At 44.5% G+C, this 25333-nt stretch overlaps 1 protein-coding gene across 1 annotated transcript; it reads left to right on the top strand.

Annotated features, from left to right (window-relative positions):
* Window positions 1-10883: 10883 nt before the first annotated feature.
* SCGB3A2 (secretoglobin family 3A member 2) lies at window positions 10884-14132 on the top strand. The gene is made up of 3 exons (XM_016219084.1): window positions 10884-10938; window positions 13343-13542; window positions 14109-14132. The coding sequence occupies exons 1-3, from the start codon at window positions 10884-10886 to the stop codon at window positions 14130-14132; spliced, it is 279 nt and encodes a 92-aa protein (XP_016074570.1).
* The last annotated feature ends 11201 nt before the right edge of the window (window positions 14133-25333 follow it).

Below are 25333 nucleotides of genomic sequence, written 5' to 3'. Positions count from 1 at the left end.
TTGTCAGACTGGAGAAGACTCTGCTGAGGACCTAAATAATATGATTGAAAGGAGGAACTTAGGGACATAAATGAGAAGGTTTGCCTAAATGCCTAGAATTATTTCACAATAAGAATCTTTTGTACTTCTCCTGGACTTGAAGTTCACTGGCCATTGGCCAGGCCACTGAAACTTTTAGGAAATGGTAACCTTATCCTTGACGGGATTTTTTTGTCTACACTTTTAAAACAAGTATATAAAAAATAATACAAAAGTACATGAGCATAGTAAAGCTTGATGTTAATTATAACAGTAACAGCTAATATTTATGGAGTGCTTAGTACAGGGCAGCTTTACTCTCTCGTTTGTCTGTATTTGGCAACAGCAGAGTGGTATGAGCATTCGGAAAGACCACACCAAAGAATGTCCTGTGGGGATGGAAGGGGCGGTCGCTTGGTCACAAATGCCAATCAAATCACTGGGCTTCGAAGGCTTTGAGTCTTAATGTTGAGACCAAGCTGTAAAATGAGCTCAACCTCATTAGGCCCTAGCAAAAGAATTAGTATCGATTCCCGTAGCGTAAATAGGTCCAGTTAATGAAAGCAATCTGACAACCAGAAAGCATACTACGAATGTGTGAATTATGGCTTGGTTTAAAATAGTTTGACAGGAAACAAGATGGCGATGTAGGGAACCGCTGCACTCGCCGCCTCCCGCAACCACGTCAAAATCACAACTAAAACACAGAATCACCAGCACTCAGAGCCTCCAGAGATCTGGCTGCACAGAAGCCCCACAACCAGGGACTGAAGCAGCACCGAGATCGGGAGGAGGGGCGGAGACGCGGCCACCCGGTGCTGCTGGGTAAACCCAGGAGGACATCTCCCTGGTGGGGGTTTCCTGAAGGAGGGAGGGGTCCCAGCCCCACAGCAGGCCCCCCGCCCAGGGCTCCAGGGCCAGGAAGAGAAGCCTCCAAAACTCTGGGCTGTGAACCCAGCGGAGACTGTCCCTGAGGGTCGCGGAGGCTGTGGGAGCCCCAGCAGCTCCTCTGAAGGGCCCGGCGCGGACTCACTCGGACGCTCCCTCTGACCCGGCGCCGGGAGCAGCCTGAAAGGACCCGGGACACTCGGGGAGGAACTAACCTGCCTGAGATCCGGGCGAGAGGCGGAGGGCGGCTTCCTCCCGGGCAGAAGGGCTGGCGGAGGCCATGGCTCCTTTAGCGAGTCCTCCAGCACACAGCCGGCGGGCAGGCGCCATGTTTGAGTCGCCAGCACCTGACTCACCTTTGGCCCCGCCCCGTGATTCCCGGAGGCCCCGCCCCTCCCACCTGCAGCTCATCCGGGCCATTTCCAGGGGCTTTTCTGTGCCAGTGGCCTCTCAGGCCCCATGCTTAGGACTTTCCTAAAATCTCTCAAACAAGCAGCAGTGGGCACCATCAGCTTGATCAGCGGCCCCAGGCCTGGCGCAAGCAGCAGCTGCACTGGCTCACAGCTTGGCCTCTCCTGGGCACCGCCAAGCCCAGCGCAAGGAGCAGCCAACTACGGTTTGCTGTGTAGCTCATGCTGGGTGGCCCTGGGCAAGGCACTGGCACAGGCTGACTTTGCACCTCCCGGGAGGCCCCAGAGACAGTGCACCTGGTGGTCAGACTCGACCGCGCTGGATTACAACCCTACCACATCCACAAGTGACACTCAAGGGGCACACTTGGTGAACACCAAAGCCCCACTGAAGTAAATCCTGCTCCATAGGGGTGTCTCCAGCACAGCAGCTCTTTGGCTGTAGCTGCAGCTGGTTGTCACAGCCGATTGGCCTGGGCATCAATTCCTTCCAATGATGCCAACAACAACCAAGACTCAACTACAATAGGACAGTGCACACAGCCCACACAGGGGAGCACCTAGAAGGCCCAGCTCAGGTGACTGGGGAGGCTGAGCCACTGGACCCTACAGGACACCTACTACACAAAGACACTCTACAAATTCCAGGAGACATAGCAGCTCTACCTAATACACAGAAACAAACACCTGGAAGCAGCCAAAATTCAGAGGCAAAGAAACATGTCACAAAGGAAAGAACAGAAGAAATTTAGTTCCTAGAAGAGGAACTAAATGAAATAGATCCAAGCAAGCTAGCAGATACAGAGTTCAGAATTTTGTTTATAAGGATGTTTAAGCGGACTATTAGGGAAATAACTGAGAAAATTGATGACATAATAAAGTACCAATTTGAAATGAAGGCTACACAAACTGAAATGAATAAGTTACAGGGAATCAAAAGTAGACTAGAGGACGCTGAGAATCAAATCAGCAATTTGGAACATGAGGAAACAAAAAACACCCAACCAGAAGAACAAAAAGCAAAACAAATCCAGAAATATGAAAATAGTATAAGGAGCCCCTGGGACAACTTCAAGGGGCCCAACATTTGTATTATTGGGGTGCCAGAAAGGGAAAAAAGAGACCAAGAAATTGAGAACCTATTTGACAAAATAATCACAGAGAACTTCCCCTACCTGGGGAAAGAAATCAACTTACAAGTCCAGGAAGCACAGAGGGTCCCAACAAGAGGAATCCAAAGAGGCTCACAGCAAGACACATCATAATGAAAATGCCAAAGGTTAAAGACAAAGAGAGAATCTTAAAAGCAGCAAGAGAAAAGCAATTAGTTACCTACAAGGGAGCTCCCATATGACTGTCAGCTGATTTCTCAACAGAAACCTTGCAGGCCAGAAAGGAGTGGCAAGAAATATTCAAAGTGATGAAAAACATGGAACTACAACCAAGATTGCTCTACCCAGCAAAGCTATCATTTAGAATTGAAGGTCAGATAAAGAGCTTCAGAGATAAGAAAAAGCTAAAGGAGTTCATCACCACCAGACCAGCACTACAGGAAATGTTGAAGGGTCTTCTTTAAGAAGCTAATGAACAAAAGAATCTGATGAACTAAAGATATCCAGAGACATGGACGTATGCAACAGACGATCATATTTCAGAAGGAAGAGGGAAAGAGGGTGGAGGGTGGGAAGAGATTAACCAAAGAAGTTATATGCATAACCCATGGATACAGTTAATAATGGGGTGAAGGCCTGGGAAAGGGGTGAGAGTGAAATGGAGGGGGTCAATTGGGGGGAAAAATGAGACACCTGTAATACTCTCAACAATAAAGATAAATTAAAAAAAATATAGTTTGACATTATAAAGATGTAATGTTAGTATTTGGAAAGGCCATCTTCAAGGTTAGACTTAGGTAGAAGAGAAGACTGAGGCTCAGAGAGCTTCTCTCCTGTCAGGGCACTGTTGAGATGGCCCATTGATTGTACTTTAGGAATGTCTAGTGACCTCCCCTATATGCAGAAAGTCAGAACTGGGAACCTCCCCAAAGATGGGAGGGGTTACTGTGGGAAGGCTGAAGGCGAGTGAAGTTTTAATATTGAAAGAGAGGGGAGAGATTAGCATTAGAGGTAAAAGTTGGATATAATTTTGAACTTAAGTATTGAATATAAATATATTAATATAAATCGTGAAGATGAATCATGAGGCTTGGCTCTGGTAGCCGTGACTCTGTGTTTGCCTGTCTGTCTCTCCAGTCTTGGGGCAGCAGTTTGCTGTGTGTCTGCCACATCCTACAGATCCAAGAAGAGTTGTTGATTTTTCAGTCTTTTCGGCTTCTTACCTGTCGTTAGGACAAAGTGGAGACTCCCAAGCTCCTTACACGTGGAATCAGAAAACAGCTCTACCTTTCTAAGTGTTTTTTCCTATGGTTGACCATAATATCTTGCAAGTCCTGCATTTGGCACCTGTGGACTTAGGAACGCAGGAGGACTGAATATTAATGCAGCCCGTGTCATGACACAACCTAAGGATCCCAAAGCTCTGTCTTTCCTGCTATTTTGGGATGCTGTGAAAGTCTCTTAGGATTAGAGGCTTCCTCAGTCAGTTTGACTACTCTGCCATCACCCTGTGCATCCCACCCTCCTGAGGCACAAAAACACACATATATGCCCAAATCCTCTATAATAGTCTCCAAACCTTCTGCTGCGTTTTGACGCAGTGTTTCTTTTAGCTGGATTATCATCTGGGAAGTAAAACAAAAAACAATAAGCTCGTGCCTTTTCCTTTTAAACTTTACAGTTATTTTTTGCTTCTAGTATAGGGCCTGACACATAGAAGCTATGCATAACCTATGGTCTCTTGTTTTGCTTTGTTTCATAGACAAACTGTAGCACAATCTCTAAACTGGCCACAAGAGGGTGCTCGTAAACCATTCTGAAAATTATTCGTGGTCAACATCAGATTTCACAAACCCGCAAGGTTTCCTAAGGCTTGGAAGAAATAAAATGTACAGTTATGGAGCTTCTAAACAAAGGAGCATATCAGCCATAGTCTAATCCAGCTTGTTAGTTTAGTGAGGCACTGCAAGTTATTCTATATATTTCAAAAAAGAAATATTTTAAGTATTTAAATTGGTATTGAAGACGTCAAGTAAGCTTTGCTTTTGACTTAAATTATTATAGCTCCTCTTACTTGATCGTCAAAACCTTAACAAATTGGAACTCATAGGGAAACAGAATTTGTGCATCGGTATTTACTGAGCTGAAGACTTCTGCTTGTAATACGGTTCCAGAGATGGTGGGAGAGAAATTTAAGCATTTTAAAATGGTTTATTGCAGTCTTGAGCACTTTTTAAAAAAGAGTGTTAATTGATTTTTAGAGAAAGAAGAAGGGAGAGGGAGAGAGAGAGAGAGAAACATCGGTGTGAAAGAGAAACATTGATTAGTTGACTTCTGAACGTGTCCCGAATGGGGATCGAACTTGCAACCCAGGCATGTGCTCTGACCAGGAATCAAACCCGCAGCATTTTGGTGCATGGAATGATGCCCAACCAATTTAGCCACACCAACCAGAGCATTGAGCACTTTTTTTTTTAATTTAAATTAAGCTTTAGGCCAAGGAAGCTGTTGGAGTCTCTTATTATGGAAATGGAAAGGGCAATGAAGACTATTTAATCCATCCTCTTATCTGTTATAAGAAACTTTCCTACAGTATTTATGACATTAGTCAACCTCTGTTTGTGGGTGTCAATACTGAATCACTAAACTGTAGATTCTTATCATTTCTAATCACATTTCAAAAGAACTCTCACATTCTATTCTCTATCTAAATCTGTTCTTCCTTCATTGTGATAGCCCTCCAAGTATTTGAATAACAGCTTAAGGTCTTCTCGATTCATCTGATCTCCTGGCTGATGTTCCCATCTTCATTAACTGTCCGTCATACAATCACTTGAAAGCCTGGACACCCTTTTTTAATACGGGTTTGTTGTGGATTAAATATGGATGGTATTGTTTGCACTTCCTCCCACCAAGAGGTAGAGTCTGTTTCCTCTCCCCTGGGACCTGGACTGGTCCTCTGGCTTGATTGGATTAACAGAATGTAGCATAAGAGATGCTGTGGCTCTTTTGAGGCTCAGCATTAGGAACATCTGCAGTTTCAATTTTCAAATCTCAGAATGCGCTGTCTTGAGCTTGTGGAGACAGTTCCCGCCGAGCTCCTGGCCAAGCCAACCACAAATGCCAGTGTTTTGCATGTCCAGCCATCCCATCAGCAGTTCAGGTGGATGGAGCTAGTGCACTGAGATGTGGGCACAGGGTAGGAACAGGACTTCTTTCACTGGAGAGCTGATTTAACCGAGAGAGGTGAGGCATCCACGGGTTTGGCCTGGCATGGGGAGTCGGGGCCCTAGTGGGGTGTGAAGGTCTTCCTGAGGAGGCAAGGCCTTGCAGCGTGAGGAAGACATTTCCATGTATATATACCTACCTTTCCTAGCTCTGTCCACTGAGATGGCCTTGGAGCAGGACACCCCAATTGAAATGAGCAACTTAGGACGTTGATGATCCCACAAAATTACTGTTCTGTTAGAGAGAGCTAAGGCCCTCTGTTGGAGAGAGGGTTTATTCCAGGGCTGGACCGGGATTATTGAAGACGAGCCTGGAGCATCTTGTGGTACCAGAAAGCAGGGAAGTTCACAAAGACTGATGGGGACACACCAACAGGCAAAGAGAGGCCAGCGTGAAGGGGCTCCTACTGGCAATGTCTGGGTCACTTTTGTTATTAAATAAAACATCATAGTAATGGATTATAATTCATTTAATAAAGTATGAAACCATGAATCCATTCTGATAATTTAAGATAAGTTGAAAGTTTGATTAGGAATGGGATATTTACATAGTTTCGAAGTACTTTCCCACAAAATACTTGTTAATTAACAAGACGAACAGGACAAAAAGTCCTGTGGAGAAATCTGGCAGACTCTGCCTTAATCAGATTATCCAGATGAACAACTTCAGTTAGTAAGGGGACAAATCCCGTGCCAACTCCTAAAGATCCACTGAGAACACAGCTTGGGTTCTTGCATAACCGGCGCCTAGCCCTGAGGAAACGTCAGACAAACCCAACTTGAGCAACAGCCTGCGAAAACACTGGCCTATAATCTTAAAAAATGTCAGGGTCGTGAAAGTCAAGGAGAGAATGAAGACCTGGCAACTAAGCATAACACACGATTCGGAACTGGACCCTTTTGCTCTAAAGGACATTGTTGAGACAGCTGGCGACATTGGAATTAGGTCTAAGTCTTAGGTGGTAGTTATGCTAGATCCCTGATTATGGCCATGTAGGAGAAGGTCTTTCCTTGTAGTGTGCACCAGTATTTGTGAGTGATGGACCATTATATCAGCAATTTACTCTCAAATGGTTCAGAAACAAGGTTTTTGTGTTTTGTTTTTTTTTTGTACTATACTCAGATCTTTTCTGTAAGTCTAAAATTTTCTCAGATTAAAAAATCTTATACCAAAAACCCCCTCCATTATTTGTTTACTTAATAGGGTGGTTATCAATCCCCCTCGTTCTATAGGAAGTCAAAGAAAGAGGGGATGTATTAAAGAGAAAATTTTAAATAAAATCACTCAGAATTAAGAAATAGTGTTCATGAAAGTGTCAGTAATGGTGGTTGCTGTGTTTGAGGTTATAGTTAGGAAGTTGGAAAACTTAAAGTAGAAATGGAGAGGGTACAAATGGAGAGAGTAAATTGCTGATCTAATGCTCCATCGCTCACAAAAAAAAAAAAAATCCTCTAACATATACTGAGTGCCCATTCGGAGGTACTGATTTTTGTAAACATTTAATGTATGTTTATTCATTACTCCTCAGAACAATCCAATAGGGAAGACACTTTTGTTAGCCTCATGTTATAAGATGATAAAGAGGCCCAGAGAGAAATTAGCTTCCCCAAAGGAGGAGTGAGGCTGTGAATGCAGACAGGCTGGCTCCGGGGCCAGAGCTTAATCACTCCAGAGAGCAAAAGAGAGTTCAAGGAGCAGAAGAGCAGCCCAGGGCTGGGGAGGGTTGGAGGAGCTGGAGACATTGCTGAGCAAACACCATTCACTGTGCACACTTGTAGGAGACTTGCCTGGAGCCAACATGCCTTATAAAAAGGCCTCCCCACCCTGTACTTCTGGCCACAAGAGTCACAGTATAAACATTTGGAAAGGGGGACATGATTTATAGCTGAGGCACTGAGTGAAGACCTTTACATGGCCAAGTACACCATGAACTCTTGATGTTCTTCTTGGAATCGCACCCACATGGAGAAGGTGCGGTTTGGCTGGGCATTGACAGTGTGTCCAGCTCACACATACGGGACAAGGCAAAGCCAAGGCCTGACTGAAAGGACTGCTAAGGATCCAGTGAACTGCTTTTAGATTCAGTTTATCACTTATGCAGACAACAAAGAGATGCCAGGTCCCTGTCATCTTCGTCTCACACATCAGAAAGGATGACACCCAACAAGAGGGACTGGATGACTGCAGGCCAGTTGTCGGGCACCCTCTTGCTGAGGAGCCAATTCTAGTGGACAGCTAGGAGGTTTTGGCTTTTTATCCTGCTGCTCTGTCCTGAGGGGGGAGGGCAGGGGGCCCCTCACCTCAGAGAACCTGGGAGGCAATGAGGAACATCTATGACAGCCTCCCGGGGAAGATGGAAGGAGAGTGGGAGGTGGCTCAGAGCAGCTCCTTCAGGCCTCCCATCTCGTGTTCCAGGAGTATCACAAGGTGTCCCCTACGTCTCAGAGAAGCCATGGTTCCACCCTTTGCCTGTGTGGATCTCTGCAAGGTTGCCAGGGCACGTGGAGAAATCATCCCGTACAAAGGGCGGTGGAAGGCAGGACTCAGGACAGGACCGTGGCGGGGAGAATGCTCGCGGTGCACTGAAGAGCTGTCCTCCACGAGGCTTGACATCTTGCTGGAAGTAAGGTGTGGCAGGGCTGTCCCGACCCCCTAAAAAGGCAGCGACATTAGCTGTGAACATGAGAGTGGCCATGGATTGGCAGCATGTGGTTATCTGGGCCCAGAGTCCAGGTCACTGAAAGGCCTTCCTGCCTCCCTCACACTAATTTGCTCTATAAGCTCCTATGACCAGGTTCCCCCTGCCGAAGAACCCATATTTGTCACTATTGATCAAGTCTTGCCAGATCAAACTCAGACAGAGTTTAGTTTTTTGTAGCAATTCTTTCTCATCAAACTCATCTGACACAACTCATTAATTGTTTGATTGTAAACCAAACACTTGTTTGACATCTGCCGCGGTCAGACACTGTGAATGAACAGCGCCGGGCACAGAAAGATGAAAGACACACTGTCCACACCCGATTTTTTCAGCCCACCCGATTGTCCCAAATTGTTTTCTAAAACAAAACATGGCACATTCTAGTTTTAGTTCTTACCTTTTATGCTTATCCAAATTTTTGAATGCAAGAACCACTTGAAATTCATGAAGTCTTCATAGGAAAGCCAAGCCTGGACAGCAATTCGGTAGGTCTTATTTTTCTGATGTTCCCTAGATTTTGCTTCAGTTGGGCCTTGGTCATTTTTCTGTGTTAAATCCTCCTGTGCTCACCTTCCATTTGGATTTCTCTGCAGTGCCTAGAAAAAGTGCTAAACGTTACCCTCAAGTGAAAATGGACTGATTTGCTTGCACTAAATAGGAAGCAATCAATATGGAAAGCAGCCAGGAACAGATAGTTCAGTTCAGTTTTCTCAAGCTTTGTGAAGGAGATACACTGAGCTGTGGCCTTTGATTATATGTTACATGCCCGTGTTTTTAAAGACAAGTTTTGAGACTATTTCCCCCCTTTTATATAGACTTACGTTTAGGTCACTTTTGACCAGCCAATTTGCAGCAAGTAAAGAGTAGACCAGGCTCTCGTTTGATGTTTCCAATGACTGTCTCCTTTCAGCTAGAAGAAGGGTGTTCGATGAAATCTCAGGCTGAGTCTTGTCTTTGTCTTGATCAGTGTCTTGTGTCTACATTCAGGTGACTTCTTTATAATTGTCATTCCTCTAACAGAGGAAAAACTAAGGCTTACCGAATTGCTTCTACCAGTTTTCTTTAGTTAAAATGAGGCAAGATTCACGCCTGATTTGGTGCTGCTGTATCCCAGAATCTGCCACAGAGCCAGGTGCACCAAACGTGCCCAACAAACAGTCGTTGAATGGGATGGCTAACTGAATTTCTACTCCCGATTATAAATTTAACCTCCAAAAGAAACCTTTCAAAAAGCACATACAAAATTAATTTAGAATCACTGACGTTAATTTCTTTTTTCTTTCATTTGTCTTCATGAATTTATTCGTTTCACAAATGCTTACTGGAAATGCATGTTAATTAAGTATTTAAAGGTAAAGAAGTACAAATCGGAAAAGAAAGGGCTAAAATTCTGGCCGTGTTGTTTTCTAAGTGACCTTGGCATTAATTCATTGCTTCCAGCTTCAGACTATCATTTACAAAATGGGATAAAAGCTCTTAGCATCAGTGGTTTTATGAGAATGAAAAAGGATACCCTAAGCAAGTGCAGTGCCTGGCACTGATTAGTGGCTCCTAATAATATTATCAAGTGTGTAGGATCCAAAGATGAACAAGACAAACCCCCTCAAGATGTTTACAAATTAGTCCTGGGAAAGAACACATTTGTTCAAATAATTATGCAGCAAAGAGAGAAAGCATCAGTGCAAGAAAAAGCTAGATGGTTGTCTTAAAATATGTTTTATTATTATTCAGGCTAACAGACCAGGAGGTGACTGCCATTGAAAAATTTGTTAAAATCGCAGAGCCCAAGAAAAGGAGGCCTGCTGTTAATGTCCCCAATTTTAGAAATGTCTAATCCAAGACTACAAAGAGTAAATATTGAATCCCAGGTTTTTAACAAGGCATTTTGATTTTAGATCCTGAGCCCATTTTTCTAGACTGCACACCTGGGGCTCCCCAAAACAACCGGGAGGCCCTAGACAAGGTCAGAGTTCTTGCCAGAGTAGATGTGTGAGTGGGGACCGGGTGGGCGGAGGTGAATTCTAGAGAAACATGGCACTAGATGCCATGAAGCTGAGTCTGTATTGCACCAGGGCTGATGGCACCTCCAGATGGCTTCCCCACTGGGTCGCTCACTGGGTAATGTGATTGTCCAAACTTTAAATAAGTAGAAAGCTGGAGGAATGCCACAGAACTTTTGCTCTCTTCATCAAACCTTCTTTCTTTTTCTTTATTCTTCCAGGAGGATCCTGCGAGCCCCTTCCCTCCCCCTGGCATCTCTGTTTTGTTTTGCAAGGCCTTGTGCAAGAGGCCCTTGAGACTGCTCTAAATTACAGCTTTGTTTCTGGTGGGAACGTGAGGGAAAGCGGAAAAACCTCCGATTTGTTTAGGGATCAAACATGACCTTCACGCTCTCCGCTGCGGGGAGTCAAGTGGCGGCGGCTGCCGTGGGGGCCCCCGGCAGGTGCATAAATACATGTGCCGAGCGCGACCCTGGCTCGGAGACTCGCTTTCTAACGTCCAGGCAAAGAGCACAGACATCCTGCCATGAAACTGGTCAGCGTGTTCCTGCTGGTGGCCGTCGGCATTTGCAGTTACTCTGGTAAGCAGCCTGCAACGCATGACACTTCTCTCCCTTTCTGTTAACAGGAGCACCAGTGGTCAGCGGAGGCTCCCAGGGAACGTGGTGGCGGGAGTGTCAGAGCCACAGGATGGTGAGGTTGGGGGGCATCTCAGACCTACCCCACTGAACCCCCTCCCTGATCCAAGCCCTAACCCCGCACCCCTAGTTCATCCTACACAGGAGCCAATCAGCTCCCACTGAGGGGCAACATTGTTGAACGCTGGTCTCCATAGTTTTCCTTCTCTTCTGTCATCTTTAGTCAAAGCCTCATGTGGCGGCTCCTTCCTTTTACGCTTTTGAAACCCTGCGGAGCCATGCTTGCCGTCACCTGTCATCGGTCGGGCTGGCAGCCCGGCTCTCCTGAGGCAGAGCCGCATTGCCCTGCTCACGCGCTCAGTGGACAGCTAGCCAACGGCTACGGCCTGCTGGGCCCTGGGTCAGCCCTGGGACACTCAACGTGCAGAAATGCTGTTCCCAGGTGCCCGCAGCGTGGCGGGGGGTGGGACGTCGGCCAGAGTCAGTACAACTGTGTTCAGCTGGGGCGCTGGGACCGCTGAGGGCAAACTGTTGGATGTCCGGGGCGGGTACAGAAGCTGGCTTCTCGGAGGACACTGGGAGCTGACCCATTCTTTTTGGAGGGAGTCATTTCACTCTCAGGATAGATCTGGGTGTACCCGAAAAGCGCGTGGCGATGGCCACTGCTCATTCCGAGGGCAGAAAGCTTCGCAGAGCCTTCCCCCAGAAGTGCGTCAGTACAGACAGAGGGGACACCGAAGTCTTTAAAATGAGAAGTGGGGGGATCGATCAGGAGATGCTAGGTGCTGCGACTTTGTCTTGTGTTTACATAGAATTTTTGACAAATTTGTAGCTTCATCAGTTTCAGCTATTTTGTGGTTCTTCGGTGTCCAGGGACAAACATCTGTTGGCAGAGGTGACGGCTGAAAGGTGGGTGGCGGGAAATAAACATTGTCCCCCTGGGAGAGAGTTTGGAGGGCAAGTAGGTGACAGGAGATGAAGGTGAGACAGGTGAACAGACTCAATTTTTACAATTTGAAGGGGGAACTGAAAAGGGTCAGGAGGAAAATAAACTATGGCAGGGTCTTAGCCAGCAGGAGGATATGCAGTAGGTATTCCTACGTATGTGATCATGCACATGTGTGTTTACATATCTGCACACGTTTTATAAAAATGAGTCATACATATTTTTCCATTCTTTAGACCTTTCTGCTGATTCATTTACTATGTGAAAGTTACCTCTCTGAAACGGAAGATCTAAAATGCAGTTGTCTCATATAATTACCTTGATAGCTTCCCATCGCCCTTAGGAAAAAACCCCTGAAACTCACTAGTATGTCATTCAAGGCTTAGAGAAACTTGACCTCGCCTAAGTTTGCAGCCTCACCGCCTCTGTCCCTCCCCAGCACACACCGCTGGAGTTCTGTGCTCCAGCCATCCTGGGCAGAAGACTCACCGCTCTGCGTACGCACTTTCATTTTAATATCTCAGTGCCTTTGTTAATTTTATTCTTTTTAAAATGCCGTTCCCTTCTTTACCTTGCGAATTTGCCTCAAGACACAACTCTAGCTTCTGGGAAGATTCCTGCGAAACCTCCCACATCAGAGCCAGCCGTCCCTTCTTTGGTGTTTCCGTGGAGGACTGTCCACAGTGTTAGCACAGCATCCTCTGCACTGTGGCGGACACAGGTTTTTATTTTCTGCCAGATTTTGTGAGCTCTCTGAAAGGAGTGTCCTTGTCTTGTGCATCTATGGAGCTCCCCCAACTGGCACAGAGTCAGTGTCCAGTTATTTTTTGTAGCATTGAGTTAAACTGGCTGGGAACAGTGTCCTGGGCTGTGGTTGGGTCCATTCCTGTCCCCAAGCGGTGATTGCTTATGGCACCTCCACTTACATGCAAAGTACATTCCTATTCGGTCAACCACTAGTATCCCTGAGTGCTCACTACATGCCAGGGTGCAACAGGGTGCGCTAGGCATGGGGCGCAGAAGAGTGAAACGTAAGTTCCTTTTCTCATGGAGATTCTGATGAGAGGATGAAGGCAAAACCGAAAGGATTTAATATTCTAGGTAGTGGTAAGAAAAAATAAAGATAGAGGGTGACAGAGTGCCATTTTCGATACCTCTCTGAGAATGTAACATTTGAGGAGAGACCAAGTAATGTGAGGAAGAAAGACATGTAGCTATCTGGGGAAAGAAAGCTCTAGAGAACTGGGACAGCAGGTGCAAAGGCCCTGAGGCAGCAGTTTTCCCGGGCGATCAAGATGAACATGGCTGCAATGGAGCAGTGGATGGACAGAGTGGAAGGCGGTGAGGTCCGAGACCGGAGCGGATGTTCCTCTGTCACTTCGTTTCTCTTTTGCTCCGCAGCTACTGCCTTCTTCATGAACAGTGTGCCCCTTCCTGCCAAGGATGCCTTACCTTTACCTTTGGACGCTGTCCCCCTTCTGGATCCATTCAAGCTCCTTCTGGATGCTCTGGGCATTACAGTTGAGCACCTTGTGGAAGGGCTAAGGAAGTGTGTGAATGAGCTGGGCCCAGAGGCCTCCGAGGCTGTGAAGAAACTGCTGGTAAGTACAGCTCGAGGGGTAGTTTGCCGAAGGGCAGGGCTTAGCTACCCTCAGTTACCCTCAGTGCCTGCACCACCCACTCTACTCCCACCTCCCCCCGTTCTCACTTGCGATGGTGTATTTCCTCCTTCCTGACGGCCCATATAAAGCTTACATGTTTGGTAATCTTAAGGGGAATGCAGTACCTACATGTTTAGTAGGAATATTTGAATAACAGAGACCTGTGGGGTTTTTTTTAAAAGAATTTTAAAAAATGTATTCATTGATTTTAGAGAGAGAAACACTGATTTGTTGTTTTACTTATTTATGCACTCATTGGTTGATTCTTGCATGTGCCCTGACTGGGGATCGAACCCACAACAGTCATGCTCTAACCCACTGAGCCACCCGGCCAGGGCAAGACCTGCGCTCTGGTTGTGACTTAGCCACTTTCCAACTCTCTGAGTCTGTATTGAACCTAACCACTCTGAGACCTTATTTTCCCATCAATACAATGGTGCTAAATAGGAGAGAAACATGCTAACTCCATGCAATCTGATTTTTATTACTGTCCTTCTGCCTTTCAGGGGGCCCTCTCACATTTGCTGTGACGGCAGGAAGCGAGAGCGGGGCGAGGATGATGGTGTCCTCCCCCTGGCTGAACCTTGTTCCATCCCAAAACATAGCGACTCCTGGAAAGAATAAATAAAGCAGTGGATAGACTTCAGCTTGGCTTATTTGTATTTCTGGGGCCTCGGTTCAGAAGGGCCTTCGCCAGATAATTTTCCCCTTGGGTCATAAACTCTAGAGAGCCTGCTGTTCTAAAGGTAATCATATTTTCAGGAGGACATGATTTCTTATCTCGAAGTTAAACACCTCTGCCTTTCTAGACTGTTCTTTCTCTGACAGTGTTCCCAGACCCCTTATGCTCCTGCCCCCCCTTCTAAAGAAATTTTAAAACACGAAATGGAAAAGAATTTTCAAGGTATTGTTCTGATGAATCTAGGGTCCCACAAACCTCATTGGTTTGGAGTCTACACCCCCGGAACGTGTCTCTATTAAGTTGGTAGTTATGGTAGGACCACTCCAAAGCTTCGCTGACCAAGTTAGGCCTTGACTACACCAGCCTTTGGCAAATGGGTTCTAATCTACTCTTTCCTTCCCCCAGCCCCCATGCTACTGCCTACAACGATGCCAGAATTTTCTTCTCAAGGCATAATTTTGGCCCACCTATAAAATGGATTTCAAGGCCCTTTGTGGTCCGGCCTTTGCTTCTATGCCTAGTCTCATCAAGAACCCTTTCTTTGCATGGGCTCCAGCCCCGCCATGCTGAAAAGATAGCCACACCTCTTTACTGTTAACACTTTTATGCTTTAATGAAAAAATCAAGATTTTTTTCCCCCACCCGGAAAGCCTGCCATGGTCTGCCTTCAGCCCTAATCTAGTGCCAGTCTTGGGTCTGTTTGCCCTCGAGTTTGTTCCCCACCCTCCCCCTACTCTGCTCGGTGTGGGGGGAGGCAGAGGGCATGGAGCTGACCCCTGCAGGATGACTTTCTTGGGTTCCCAGGTCAGCTGACTCTTGGCCTCTGTTCTGCCCCTGGGAGTCCTGGCAGGAGACAGGTGGCTGGAAAAGGGGAAGGCCAGAGTGTGCCCCTCCCCACCCATCTCTATTTGAGAGAAGTCTCCAGAAGTGCCTGTAATGTGTCTAAGCCGCCAGGTCCTGCTAGATAGGTCTGCATGGGTTCTAGCTTTTGTCAGGTGACTCCAGCCCTGGCTCTGGATACATCACCTCTTTTCTCTTTCTTCCCAGCTGAGGTTGGTAGTGGCTTCCTCTTGTTATCTGGGTTGTCTCACCATCCCCCACTTGACTTTTTAGGTCTTCTGTCATCTATTGAGTCAGTTCTGTGCCCACTAGTCCCCCCATATTCATGGTTTTGCTTTATGTGGCTTCTGTTATCCACAGTCAACCATGGTCCACAAATATTAAATAAAAAATTCCAGAAATAAATAATTTGGATTTAAATCGCACCCCATTCCGAGTAGTGTGATAAAATCTTGCCCATCTTAGTCTGTCCTACCCAGGATGTGAATCATCCTCTCTCCAGTGTCTCCGAGCTATATACACCACCCACTCGTCAGTCACTTAGGAGCCGTCTCAGTTATCAGATTGACAATCGTGACGTGACATCGCAGTGCCTGGGTTCAAGTAATCCTTATTTTACTGAACAATGGCCCCAAAGAGATTCATATAACTTTTACTAAGGTATATTATAATTGTTCCATTTAATTATTGGTTATTTCACCTACTTAATAAACGTTATCATAGGTTTGTATGCGAAGGATGAAAGACAGCATCCAGAGGGTTCAGTGCAATCTGCGGTTTCAGGCCTCCACCGAGGGCCTTAGAACGTGTCCCCCGCAGATAAGGGGGGAACCACTGTATTATGTCCCCTCTGTTCTGAGCATTACAGTGGTTTCTGTTTCCTGCTTGGTTCCTGACCGAGATCATGGTAACCATCATCTCCTCTGTGAAGATTATATTAATTTCCTGCCATTTCTCTCCCCTCTCTCATGTTTTTTTTACAACTAAAAGTGTTACACTTTGTGAAACTTCTTCTTTCCTTCTTCATTTAACCCGAGTCTATAAGACTAGATGAGATTGCCCAGCTGTAGTAATAAATAACCTAAATCTCAGGGGCCTACATTCGCAGCATTTTAATTTGCTCTCACGCCACATGGCTGTCTTGGGTTGGCTATAGCTCTCCCCATGTCGTCTGAATCCTGTGACCTGGAGCTGATGAAATAGTCTTTGTCTTGAGCATTTCTGATCATCATGATGGCACAGGGAAAAAGAGAGCTTAGTGAGTCATGGGCTAACTTTTAAAGCTTCCCCTGGGCAGTGATGTATATCACTTCTAGTGCCATTTTGTTGGCCAAAACAAGTCACATGACCATGCCTGGCTTATTTAGGAGGAAGATATATAATTCCCAAATGTGGGTTACATAGTGTAATTTACCACATTCCTCAACTACTTCAAAGTCATTGCCACCTGAGATAACTGAAATGTCCCGCTCTGTTTGGATGATCTTTCCTTCCACTTCCAGTTTTCTTCTTACTCTTTGATCATTACATTTCCATTTCTTTAAATGGCCCTTATTATTCTGACTTCCTCTGAAGGGAGATGCCTCTGAAGATGCTAAACATAATTCCTCATCTCTTTTCACTTTATGTATAGTCTTCACTGGGAATCTGTCATTCCTATGGCTGACAATATAATCTCCATGTTAGAAACTCTAAAATTTATAGCTACAGTCTCCAGCTCCTCTTTGAGCACAAGCGTTTCCATCACCTATAAGACACCTCCGACAGATGTCTTTTTTTATATTCAACGCAACAAACCTTCACCTGGACTCATTATCTTTCCTTCAAAACATGCTCCTATGTTCTAATTTCCTATCTCAGTATATAGCATTACTATTTTCCTGGTCGCCTGAGTCAGAACCTTGGGAATTATTATAAGAAACTTCCTCTTCTCAGCCTTACTATTTAATTGGTAACAAAGTCTTGTTTATTATAAACGTTTTACATTTTTCTTTATCATTGCTCTTACCACAGCTCTTCCCCACACTGTGTCATTTCTGGGCAGACTACTGCATTAATCTCCTGGTAGCATCTGTATTCCCAAAACTGGTCCCTTCCAGTCCATTAACCACACAGCAGAAAAAGGGTTCTTGAAGTAGCACAAGAATCATTCCCCAGCTTCTATCTCATTGATAGTTTTTCAATGCTGATTGAAAAAAAGTCAGACATTATTTTATTTTTATTTTATTTTATTTTTAAAGATTTATCTTTATTGTTGAGAGTATTACAGGTGTCCCATTTTCCCCCCCAAGTGACCCCCTCCACTTCGCTCCCACCCCCTCCCCAGGCCTTTACCCAGTTATTGACTGTGTCCATGGGTTATGCATATATGCATGTAACTTCTTTGGTTAATCTCTTCCCACCCTCCACCCTCCTTCCCTCTTTCCTCTGAGATATGACTGTCTGTTGCATGTGTCAGTGTCTCTGGATCTATTTAGTTCATCAGATTCTTTTGTTCATTAGCGTCTTCTTAAAGAAGACGCTTCAACATTTCCTGTAGTGCTGGTCTGGTGGTGATGAACTCCTTTAGCTTTTCTTTGTCTGAGAAGCTTTTTATCTGACCTTCAGTTTTAAATGATAGCTTTGCTGGGTAGAGCAATCTTGGTTGTAGTTCCATGTTCTTCATCACTTTGAATATTTTTTGCCACTCCCTTCTGGCCTGCAAGGTTTCTGTTGAGAAATCAGCTGACAGTCGTATGGGGGCTCCCTTGTAGATAACTAACTGCTTTTCTCTTGCTGCTTTTAAGATTCTCTCTTTGTCTTTAACCTTTGGCATTTTCATTATGATGTGTCTTGCTGTGGGCCTCTTTGGGTTCCTCTTGTTTGGGACCCTCTGTGCTTCCTGGACTTGTAAGTCGATTTCTTTCCCCAGGTAGGGGAAGTTTTCTGTCATTTTTTCAAATAGGTTTTCAATTTCTTGGTCTCTTTCTGCCCCTTTTGGCACCCCAATAATACGAATGTTGGGCCTCTTGAAGTTGTCCCAGAGGCTCCTTATACTATTTTCATATTTCTGGATTCTTTTTTCTTTTTGCTCTTCTGGTTGGGTGTTTTTTGTTTCCTCATGTTCCAAATTGCTGATTTGATTCTCAGCGTCCTCTACTCTACTGTTGATTCCATGTAAATTATCCTTCATTTCAGTTTGTGTAGCCTTCATTTCAAATTGGTACTTTATTATGTCATCGATTTTCTCAGTTATTTCCCTAACAGTCCGCTTAAACATCCTTATAAACAAAATTCTGAACTCTCTGTTAGCTTGCTTGGATCTATTTCATTTAGTTCCTCTTCTAGAGATTCCTTCTGTTCTTTCCTTTGCGACATGTTTCTTTGCTTCCGAATTTTGGCTGCTTCCAGGTGTTTGTTTCTATATATTAGGTAGAGCTGCTGTGTCTCCTGGAATTTGTAGAGTGGCTTTGTGTAGTAGGTGTCCTGTAGGGTCCAGTGGCTCAGCCTCCCCAGTCCCCTGAGCTGGGCCTTCTAGGTGCTCCCCTGTGTGGGCTGTGTGCACTGTCCTGTTGTAGTTGAGCCTTGGTTGCTGTTGGCGTCCCTGGGAGGAACTGACCCCCGGGCCAATCGGCTGTGAGGACCAGCTGCAACTACAGCCAGAGAGCAGCTGTGCTGGAGACACCCCCATGGAGCAGGATTTACTTCAGTGGGGCTTTGGTGTTCACCAAGTGCGCCTCTTGAGTGTCACTCGTGGATGTGGTAGGGGTGTAATCCAGCGTGGTCAAGTCTGACCATCAGGTGCATTGTCACTGGGGCCTCCTGGGAGGTGCAAAGTCAGCCTGTGCCAGTGCCTTGCCCAGGGCCACCCAGCATGAGCTACACAAGCAAACCGTAGTTGGCTGCTCCTTGTGCTGGGCTTGGAGGTGCCCAGGAGAGGCCAAGCTGTGAGCCAGTGCAGCTGCCGCTAGCGCCAGGCCTGGGGCCACTTACTGAGCTGTATGGGGCCCGCTGCTGCCTGTTTGAGAGATTTTAGGAAAGTCCTAAGCATGAGGCTGGAGAGGCCACTGGCACAGAAAAGCCCCTGGAAATGGCCTGGATGAGCTGCAGGTGGGGAGGGGCGGGGCCTCCGGGGATCACGGGGCGGGGCCAAAGGTGAGTCAGGTGCTGGCGACTCAAACATGGCGCCTGCCCGCGGGCTGTGTGCGGGGCGGACTCGCCACAGGAGCCATGGCCTCCGCCAGCCCTTCTGCCTGGGAGGAAGCCGCCCTCCGCCTGTCGCCCGGATCTCAGGCAGGTTAGTTCCTCCCGAGTGTCCCGGTTCCTTTCAGGCCGCTGCCCGGCGCCGGGTCAGAGGGAGCGTCCGAGTGAGTTCGTGCCGGGCCCTTTAGAGGAGCTGCTGGGGCTCCCGCAGCCTCCGCGACCCTCAGGGACAGTCCCCGCTGGTTTCACAGCCCAGAGTTGGGGGACTTGTCTTCCCAGCCTGGAGCCCTGGGCTGGGGGCCTGCTGTGGGGCTGGGACCCCTCACTCCTCTGGGAAACCTCTGCTGCTGAAATTCCCTCCCAGGTTTACCCCGCGGCACCGGGTGTGGGCCCGCGGCCACGTCTGGGAGATTCAGCCCCGATCCGCCCGCGTCTCCGCCCCTCCTCCCAGTCTCGGTGCTTCTTCAGCTCCCTGGTTGTGGGGCTTCTGTGCAGCTGGATCTCAGGAGGCTCTGAGTGACGGTGGTTCTCTATTTTAGTCGTAATTTTGATGTGGTTGCGGGAGGCGGCGGGTGCAGCTGTTTCCTACACCACCATCTTGTTCTACCCCATATTTTATTTTTATTTAAAAAAAATGTCTTTATTGATTTCAGAGAGGAAGGGAGAGGGAGAGAGAGAGAGAAACATCAATGGTGAGAGAGTCATTGATCGGCTGCCTCCTGCATTGTCCCCCACCGAGGACGGAGCCTACAACCTGGGCGTGTGCCCTGATCAGGAATGGAACCAGGATCTCCTGGGGTCAATGCTCAACTGCTGAGTAATGCCGGCTGGACAGTTAGATATTATTTTAAATCAAAAGACATTATAATACAGATTTGGACAATTATTTTTATACTTATTTCAAAATCTCCTTTCTAGACTGAAGTCAAATGGAGAGGGACTTGAACTTATTTATGGATGCGTCCTCAGAACATAGCACAGAGCCTGAAGAAAGTCAGTGTTGGGTCCTTGTTTACTGGATAAATGATTTGTTTTTGTTAAGTTTTGTCTCATTGGGTTGATCCTTTTGTTTTCTCCCATCATTCATATTATTAAGCTATTCTTTGCTCTCTCAGTTTGTTGTTTTTGGCATATTAGAGAAGAATAACTCTCTATGCTCTCATTCCACCTACTAAATGGAAAAAACTGGGACAGAGTCCTGTGTCCCCAAGCTCTGAGTTATAGATGTAATGTGGCCGTCTGTTGGGGGTAGAGGTTTTTTCCTGGAGGTGTATCAAAGAGAACGCTTGAGTAAAGAAGGAATCTGAGGGCAGGCTATGTTTGAGGAGTTAGCAGAAACTGATGATAAACACTATGGCAGAAATTATTGATAAAACTTATTATGAAAGTAGCATCACCCAATACTGATGAGGCTATAGAAACATTGGATCCCTCATATTGATGGTGTGAATGTAAAATAGTATAGCTACTCTGGATAAATAGTTGGACAGTTTCTTGAAAAACTAAGCATGCAACTGTCATATGATTCACCAATTGTACCCCTGGGCATTTATCCAGAGAAATGAAACATGTTTATGCAAAAACGTATGCACAAATGTTCATAGCGGTTTTATTTGTAAGAACCTAAACCTGGAAACACATGAAAGGTTAAGCAACCTGTTGAATATCTAGAAGATGGAATTCTACGGGCAATAAAAACAATGATGCACTGATGAGCTCAGCAGGCTCAATGGATCTTTATAGGATTATGTTAAGTGAGAAAAGCCAATCCCTAAAGTTAAATACAGTACAATTCCATTTATATAACATTCTCAAAGCCACAAAATTATACAAATCAGAAACATATTTGTGCTTCCTAGAAGCTAAGAGGGGGCGGGGGTAAGAGGGGAGTGGTTGGGCCGTGTAAAGGCTACATGAGAGATTCTCATGGTGATAAACATGTTTTGCATCTTGTCTGTATCAATTGTCTGGTTGTCTCTCAATGGTCTTGTCTGGTTTTGATATTGGAGTATAGTTTTGCAAGTTGCTGTCATTAGGGGCAACTTGGTAGAGTTATACTGGGTTTCTCTGTATTCTTTCTTACAGCTGCAAGTTACTCTATGATTTTCTCAAAATAAAAAGTTTAATTAAAAATATTGTGAAGATACACAGAATACAGGAATATCTATACAATTTAATTAATATAAGTTGCATATAAATATGAATGTAATTATATATGTAACTCTCCTTACCTCCTCTAAATCCAACAAACTAGAGAAAACCGCTGTTAGCAGTTTTATGTGATTTTTCAAAACATTTTCTGCACATTTAAAAACATGAATATGTGAATGAGTGATACTTTATTTAAACTGTCATCTGTGTAAATATTTAAATTATTCTAGTAATTTTTTTTATTATAAAAAGTGCTGCAGTAAATGTATTTGCATTTATTTTTGTATTTGTCTCATTAGAAAAAATCTTGGAAGTGGAAATTCAGTGACAAGAATTGTGTGATGTTTACCATTTTGATAGCTAGTAACAAATTTCCATTGGAAAAAGCAGTTGGGATCTGAAGTCGCTGAGGTCAGACAAGTTCCTTTCCCAAAGATGGAATTAGGGACCAAGACAATGGCTAGGATATGACTGTTCTGCCCGAGGAAGCAATAACGCCCCTTTTTACTATGTGTTGGCATCAAGAGAGGCAATGTATAGGTCATATTGTTTCTGTCCTTCCTGCGCAAGGTGGGCAATACAACAAACAGATAGTAAGTGACATATATGTATTTGCTGCATTTCTTTTTAATTTTAGAAAGGGACCAGTCGAGAAGCTGCCAGGCTAGAGCTGGCTCTCTTCCCTGACTCTTACTAGCCCTCATTTGCTTCCCAGTCCCCTTGGCCTTTGTCACTGTTGGCACGTACCACGCCCAACGCAGGTCTTTTACAAATGCTGTCCATTCAACGGGAAATACCTCTCTCCTTCATTTTCCTTCTCCTGAAGTTTCTCCTATTTAACCCATTTTATTTTATTTTATTTTATTATTTTATTTTATATTTTATTTTATTATTTTATTATTTTATTATATTTATTTTATTATTTTATTTTATTATTATTTTATTTTATTATTTTATTTTATTTTATTATTTTATTTTATTTTTAAATTAAATTAAATTAAATTTTATTATTTTATTTTATTTATTTTATTTTATTATTATTTTATTTTATTTTATTTTTAAATTTAATTTAATTTAATTTAATTTAATTTAATTTAATTTAATTTAATTTAATTTTATTATTTTAGATCGCAGCTCAAGTCACACTTCTTGGGAAACCCTCCCTGATCACCTGTGTAGGAGAGATGCATTTGTTACAGGTGCTGAGAGAACCATGTTCCTTCCTTCCTGAGCCTGTTTTCAAAACTTAGCTTTTAAAAATACATATGTTGTTCCACTTTCACCTCACTTCCCCCCTTAGGGTGAGCATATGCTACTTTAATAATTTTCCAAGGGGAATTTTGAATAAAACATTTTATCAGTTAACACACATTAGACAGTAAGTTCCCCTCCTCCTCAACATAAAAATAAAAGTAACAAAAGGAAATCCTGTCATAGACTGAAAAGGCAGGGAAATGTAAGCAGGGGCTTCAGGCTTGCACAGGCTTATGTTCAAGTTCAGACTTGAGCAGTAGAGACCTGAGAGCTGTTGGTCAGGTTCCTTAAACTTCCAGGTTTTCAGTTGCATTATTTCAAAATGGAATGATAATATCGAATTCTTGTACTCGATGTGAGGATTCAATGAGGTAGCATTTAGAAGGACCAAGCATGGGACATGTCCCAAGAGTATCTGTTGCTTTATCACCTTGGGTAGCTTTTGAAGGGCCATCTTGGAATGAGAAGCATTGTCACTGTCTGGGCTTTGACTTAAGCTGTCCCCTCTGGTTGAACGGTCCTTACCTGCCCTTCTTTAGGTCTCCAAATCTTTTCTCATCTATCAAGATGTAGCTCAGATAGTGTTACCTCTGAGAAGTCCTCCCAGATCTCCCGAGGGAGCATTAATGGCTCTTTGTGATGCTCCCCAGGCTGTGATGATTGTGCCCCTGTTAAACTAGGTCCTGCTGAGTGCGGTGGGTTGACCGCGTGCTCCTATCTTCTATATCAAGCCTGTGAGCTACTTGAAAGCAAGAACCATGGGATGTCCCATGCGCCTCCTTCCTGTCTTATCCTCAGGTAGATGTTCTATGATTTCAGTTTCTTTACTTAATACAGATTACAACACATATTTATCGACCAGCTGCTCTCTGCTGAGCACTGTTCTAGTTGCTCACAATTGTGCCAGTGACGTTGAACAAAAGAGGCAAAATCTTACCTCATGGAGCTTTACATTCTATTGGGAGTAGACAGACTAAGGAACAACATTTTCTTTTAAAAAAAAGTTTTAACACTGTGTTAAATGATGGGGAGAAAAAAAAATATAGCTGCTAAAGGAGATAAGAAATGGTGGGCCACAGGGTACAGTTTTAAGTAGAAGAGTGACTTCAAGTTCTACTTAAAATTGTTCAATGGAGTTCTCACCGAGACAGTCATCTCTGAGAAAGAACTGAAGAAGTGGGGGAGAAAGCCACGTGGCTATCTTGGGGAGGGTATTTTAGGCAGAAGGAAGGGAAAATGCAAGGCTCCGAGGAAAGAACATGCCTGGAGTGTTTAAAGAAAGGCAAATATTCCAAATGGCTGGAGTGGAGGGAGCAAGGGCATGAGTGATAGAAGAAGGCGTGAGAAGCAGGTAGCTCAGATAGGATCCTAGTCACCTTGTAAGGAAGTTTTAAAATATAGCTTTTGCTCAGAATGACATAGGATGTAGCAGAATGAATTGATATAATTTGAATTATATTTTAGTAGAAGTACTCTTTCTGCTCAGCATCTCTATCACATGCAATATGTAAATTTTCTTAAGGACTGATGTCATGGCAGGAACTTCGAGATCGGGGACAGAGCAGGGATGCTGTGGATTGTGTTTTCAGGATGTCATTCACAGGGGAATATTATTCAGCTTTTAAAAAGAAGAAAATCCTGTCGTTTGTGACAATATGGATGAATCCTGAAGGCATTATGCTAAGTGAAATAAGTCGGATAAAAAAAGACAAATACTGTATGATTGCAGTTATATGTGGCATCTAAAAAAAATGCAACTCATTGAAACAGAGAGTAGATTAGGGGTTGGTTGCCTGGGGCAGAGAGTTGTTTTTGGGAGGAAATAGGTGAAGGTGGTCAAAGGGTAAAAACTGTGTTATAAGATCAATATATGATATATTTTGGGGATCTAATGTGTAGCATGGTTAATATAGTTATAACACTGTATTGCTAAGTAGTACTAGAACTTGAAAGTTGCTAAGAGAGTAGACTTTAAAAGTTCTCACTACAAAAAAATAATGGCAACTATATGAGTAATGGCTTTGTTAACTAACCCTACTGTAATATACAGTATTTGTGTATCAAATCATCACTGTTATACCTTAAAATTACACACTGCTATATGTCAATTATATCTCATTCATGCTGATGGCAGGGGGAGAAGAAATTGGCACAGTCTCTGGAAAATGCAGTGTGTAGGTTGTCTGTTTTGTAGAAAGTAATACGCATTTTTAAATATTTAGTAAGTGTTCACTCTTTGTTTAGCCACTTACATTGTTAAAGAATCTTTGTGTTGCATGAAAACCTATCATGGCTGCATAAAAGTAGGAAGACAGTCAAACCAACAGAAGATTTTATTGACAATACACTGGAGTTGTTTTCAGAGTCAGGGACAGGAATCAGGACAGCTCTCAAGAACTCAGTAGCAGAAGCACGTAGACCTTTTATCCCAGACTACAGCGCTGCCGTTCAGTCTGGCCTTGCTGAGCATGTTAAATAATTCTAGGAGACTCTTTCAGGTTCAGCTGGTCAGGCTTTGCAAGGGTATGACCCTCTATACCTGAGTGGCAAGGACCCCAGCAGGGCCACCGAGGACCCGCCTCTGTGTCATGAGGTGACAGAAGCAGTGACAGGGATGCACTA

This window comes from Miniopterus natalensis, chromosome 4, assembly GCF_054644295.1.
Source record: "Miniopterus natalensis isolate mMinNat1 chromosome 4, mMinNat1.hap1, whole genome shotgun sequence".
In the NCBI taxonomy this organism is placed as follows: Eukaryota; Metazoa; Chordata; class Mammalia; order Chiroptera; family Miniopteridae; genus Miniopterus; species Miniopterus natalensis.
Note: the sequence above shows the minus strand (reverse complement) of the source record. Positions and strands in the feature narration are given on the sequence as shown.

What these genes read in the sequence shown, in the direction of transcription:
- SCGB3A2 (XM_016219084.1), top strand. Translation starts at nt 10,884, where the DNA reads ATGAAACTGGTCAGCGTGTTCCTGCTGGTGGCCGTCGGCATTTGCAGT. An exon ending in CGGCATTTGCAGTTACTCTG is followed by an intron (nt 10,939 to 13,342) that starts GTAAGCAGCCTG and finishes TTTGCTCCGCAG; the next exon opens with CTACTGCCTTCTTCATGAAC. An exon ending in AGGCTGTGAAGAAACTGCTG is followed by an intron (nt 13,543 to 14,108) that starts GTAAGTACAGCT and finishes TCTGCCTTTCAG; the next exon opens with GGGGCCCTCTCACATTTGCT.